Source organism: Rhagoletis pomonella, unplaced genomic scaffold (genome assembly GCF_013731165.1).
Source record: "Rhagoletis pomonella isolate Grant_MI unplaced genomic scaffold, Rhpom_1.0 Rhpom_scaffold_12421, whole genome shotgun sequence".
Classification (NCBI taxonomy): domain Eukaryota; kingdom Metazoa; phylum Arthropoda; class Insecta; order Diptera; family Tephritidae; genus Rhagoletis; species Rhagoletis pomonella.
The window spans coordinates 1-4678 of record NW_023470948.1 but is presented as its reverse complement, the minus strand read 5'-3'; the positions used below and the strand labels follow the sequence as shown (position 1 = coordinate 4678).

Sequence of the window (4678 nt, the reverse complement as noted above, 5' to 3'; positions counted from 1 at the left end):
ATGTACAAGCTTTCGACTTAAGTGTAAATTCGATATTTAAAGTATATAATTAGGAATACATTGATTCTAGTAATAAACCAAAACGAGATCTCGGGAAGGCGAAGTCCAGATCAAGGCTCTTGGAAATTCTATTAACTTCAATGAGAGCTCTGGAAATGGGGTCATAATTGTAATAATTAGCTTTATTAACTTTAATATTAAACGGGTAATGAGTGCGTAAATTTCTATATGGTACATTGAAATTTATTTGCAGAAGAAGCTCTGGACAGTCTACTATGCCATTAATAACATCGTATATGAAAAGCAGAGATTGAATAGATCGCCTAGACTCAAGTGATTTCAGATTTATAAGCGCACAGCGGGCCGTATAAGATGGTAGGGGATCACTAAAATGGAGTGGTTCAAGAGCGAAGCGAATAAAGCTTCGTTGCACTCTTTCAAGTCTAGAGGAATGAGTTGAGTAAATTGGACTCCAGATTAAAGAGGCGTATTCAAGCTTCGAACGAACCAGCGAGTTATAGAGAATTTTTCGGGTGTAGGGATCTTTGAAATCTCTACCATAGCGCCGCAAAAAAGCAAGATTAGAGTAGGCTTTAGGAACGATATAGCTAATGTGGTTAATGAAGGTAAATCCCGAATCAAACATCACTCCTAGGTCTAAAAATTCCTTAACTGAAGAAAGTCTTTTATCAAACAGATAATAAGCCGACTTATGCGTATTTATGCTCTTTGAAAGAGTCATATGGAGACATTTTTTAATATTAAGCGGTAAGTTATTTCTGATGCTCCAAGTAGTTAAGTTGTTAAGATCATTTTGTAATAGCAAAACATCTGACAAAGAAGTGACACTTCTGAAGATTTTTAGGTCATCAGCGTATAGCAAAAACTTGGAATGCTTAAAGCAGGCTCCAACATCATTAATAAATAAAAGAAAAATTATTGGGCCTAGGATGCTACCTTGGGGTACCCCAGAAGTGGCCTCAAACGCGTATGATCTCGTATTCTCGATCTCAACAAAAGAAAATCTATTGGAAAGGTATGATCTAACCCAGCACAGAAATGTAGAGTGTATACCCAAACACTCAAGTTTGCGCAATAAAATGCTGTGAGTGACTGTATCGAAAGCCTTTGAGAAATCGGTGTAGACAACGTCTACTTGACGTCCCATCTTGAACGAAGTTATGCAAAAATTAGAAAAACAGGCTAGGTTTGTGGCAGTCGAGCGACCGCTCACAAAACCATGCTGGCACGGATTAATGGAACCTTTGATGGCAAAGAATAGTTTTTCTTTGACCACTTTCTCAAAAAGTTTCGAGCAAGTCGAAAGTTTAGATATAGGTCTGTAGTTTGTAACATCATTTTTGTTACCAGATTTAAAGATTGGGGAGATCGAGGCAATTTTCCAACGATTAATAAAAACACCCGAGGCCAGCGAAAGATTAAAAATATATTTTAGTGGTACGCAAAATGACGCACCGCATTTCTTGAGCACGTATGAAGAGAGCCCATCTAAGTCACTTTTTAAGGACAATTGCAGGGCAGAGATGCCGTTTATAACATCTTGCTTTGTGACAGACAAAGAACCAAAATCTACAGATTGCGGAATGTCGTCCACATTACATCCGGATAGGTCAGCATCACTGATATAATTAGATTTGAAGAAATCCGCAAAAAGATTTACGGAGTCTAAGACGTTTTCTGATTTCCTACCACAATATGACATGCAAGAAGGGATATTGGAGCACCCTTTCTTAGATCGAATGTATTTGCAAAACGCTTTGGGATTTACTTTTAGCTCATCTTCAAATCGAGAAATATATTGTTTGTATAAGAACTTATCGAGGACATTGAAATCTTTCATGTAATTAATATATTTCTCCTTATGAGAATCATTTTTGCTGGACTTATATAAATTAAAATATTTATTTCTAAGATTTTTCAATCTTTTTAAATCCTTCGTATACCACGGAAGCTTGTGGATTCGCGATGGAAGGCAAGATAGGCAATTAGAAAATAGTTGGTTGATTTTGAGTAGGAAAATTTCATAACAATCCGATACATTTTTAGAAAGGAAAGCTGATTTCCAGTCTATTGCGAGAATATTTGAATTTAAAGAATCAAAGTCAGCATCACGAAAATTAAAACGTTTTATCTCATTGTGGTTTGAGGCAGAGATAAAGATAAGAAACTCTAGGGTAAGGGACAATGGGACATGATGCATATCAGACTTGCAGATAGGAAAGGTACATTCTTCCAATTGGAAGATTAAATTCTCATCAACAAAAATGAGATCTAGGATGTTATTAAGCTTATTAAAAAATGAATTAATTTGAATGAGATTAATGCTAAGAAGACTGTCTATAAAGTTAATTTCGTGGCCACTATTGATATTTGTTGGAGTTAAAATGCCATTATTTTGAAAATTTGACCATTTAATTTTATTAAGATTAAAGTCACCTAATATACAAAAGTGACAGTTCACATTATTTTGATATAGGTGTAAAATGTTACTTACATGGGCAGCGTATAAAGACTCCGAGATAGCTGGTGGGATATAAGAAACACAAACAAATAAATTACCAAGGTTTCCATAGATACATACGCAGAGCTGATCAAGAATAGAGTCATTATTTTCAAGGGGAACAATAGATGAGCGAAAGTTACGATTAACTGCGATTAAAACCCCTCCACCTCTTAAGCAATTTGTTTTAGTTGAATCTCTATCTTTACGATATATAAAGAAAAGATTGGGATCAAAGAATTCCTCATCCGAAAAATTATTATTTAACCACGTTTCAGCAATAACAAAAACATCATATTCACAGCGAGAAGTGTTTAGGAATACATCTTTGGTTTTTGTACGCATTCCCGAGATGTTTTGGTAATAAATACTCAACGAATTTCTACTTTCTTTAGAACTAAATCTCATAGTATTTAAGAAACCTTTACTGCACATCTTTCTGGAAAAAACGAAACGGCCGAACATTTATACCTAATGGCCACAAATTTGCATCTAAGAGCGTATTGTAAAAACTAGAAGAAACGCCAAGTTTAAAGTTGACACTATCCAAATCGGTAACAGAAATACCTTTTTTGACCAATATGAAGCAAGAGATATATTTATTTTCTATACCAAAATGTTTGGCAACATAGGAAATAACATCGTCAGCGGTAACGGAAGGTTTAAAAGACGAAATATGTAGCCACTTTTTGACAGCAACATCCAGCTCAGTGGACACATTACGCCCAACAACTACATCTTTAGATTTAGATAATTTTTTATTTCGCACAAGATTCCAAGCAGTTACATCCGGAGAAGTTTGTTCAATGGCAGTGGGAAGTTGATTAATTGTAAGAGTAGCATTAGACTGAGCAGACGAAGAAGAGCCCGGTAGCGTAGAAATAGTCTGATTAGTAGCAGCGGGCGTTGTAGTGATAACTGGCAATTCAACACAAACATCAGCGGGCACAATATTGTTGTTTGTACAAGTAGGTACAATAGGCTGTATTGCATTGATTGCAGAATCAGTAGGAGCAGGAGAATCAGAAACTGGAGAGGCAGCAGAAATAGCATGAGATAGGTGAGACCGATTAACATCAACCAAAGAGACGTCAGGTTGAGGCGAAAATGAAGAGAGTAATTGAGGCTGAATCACGATCCAGAAAATAAAGGTCGCGCCATTCGCGGACCGCTAACCCTCTCATCGTCGATTTGACAGCATCCACCCAATCGCTGACGTCATAAAATACTTTTGTTTACATTCACTGTTGCCAACTTAATGCTTTTCGCACCAAATTTAGTGGGTATTCAAAACGCGAACATTTTTGAGTTTGGTGCTTGGTGCGTTTTTGGTGCTTTTGGTTTTAGTTTGAAGACACCAAATTATAAAATCTTAAAAAAATGGAAGCAAAATTTATAGCAATCATAAGCGTGGTAAGCAACTTCACAAAAATTTAAATAAAAATCATGGCACAATCATAAGCGACAACAAAATATGTGGCAGCACCTTCAATCAAGCCAGAAGTAATCGACCGTCGTGCAAGAAACATTGATTTTTATTAATTTGAATCGGCATCCTTACAATATAATTATGTATGCATATAAAGTCCATAAAATACACCAATAAATATTTGGTGCTTTTTCAAATTCAAAACTTGGCAATACTGCCTTTTGTTCGATGCTTCCTCTTTTTCTTGTCGAGTTCGTCTTGCTCTCTCATTCTGGTATTTATTGACGTCACGGTCAGTTACTCTCAGCTCGATTGGCGCAATCTTGTATTCTATCATTCTTGTGAAGTATACATATCACGAAGAACGTCAACAAAAGAGAATCGACGACCGGTCGGTCGTGCGCTATAGCATCTCTTCCTCCAGCCATTTCTCTTGCCATTTCCTCATGTGCGCATGTTGCTTCTTTGCTGATATAGGCACTCATGATTCAATAATACAAGGTTCGATAAACTGACAGTTGTCCCTCTCGCACCGCTCCCTTAGCAGTGGCACCGTGTTGCTTCTTTGCAAATTTACATCGAAACAGTGTAGCTTTGGTGTTAAATAAAAGTATAAGCTTTTGTGCAATATGTTTATTTGTATATGCATATGAAGCATATTTAACTGATGAAAACATAAGCATTGGATGTTTACATCAATCTCATAGTAGTCTTATTTTAATTTTGAG

The 4678-nt window shown here is 36.2% G+C and overlaps 1 protein-coding gene across 1 annotated transcript; it reads right to left on the bottom strand.

The window, feature by feature from the left end:
- Nucleotides 1-2939: 2939 nt before the first annotated feature.
- Nucleotides 2940-3176, bottom strand: LOC118756833 (the record flags this gene model as incomplete). Its single annotated transcript, XM_036491571.1, is given in 1 exon segment — nt 2940-3176. A coding segment is annotated over 1 exon segment (231 nt), but the record flags the coding sequence as incomplete, so codon positions are not given.
- Between the last annotated feature and the right edge of the window lie 1502 nt (nt 3177-4678).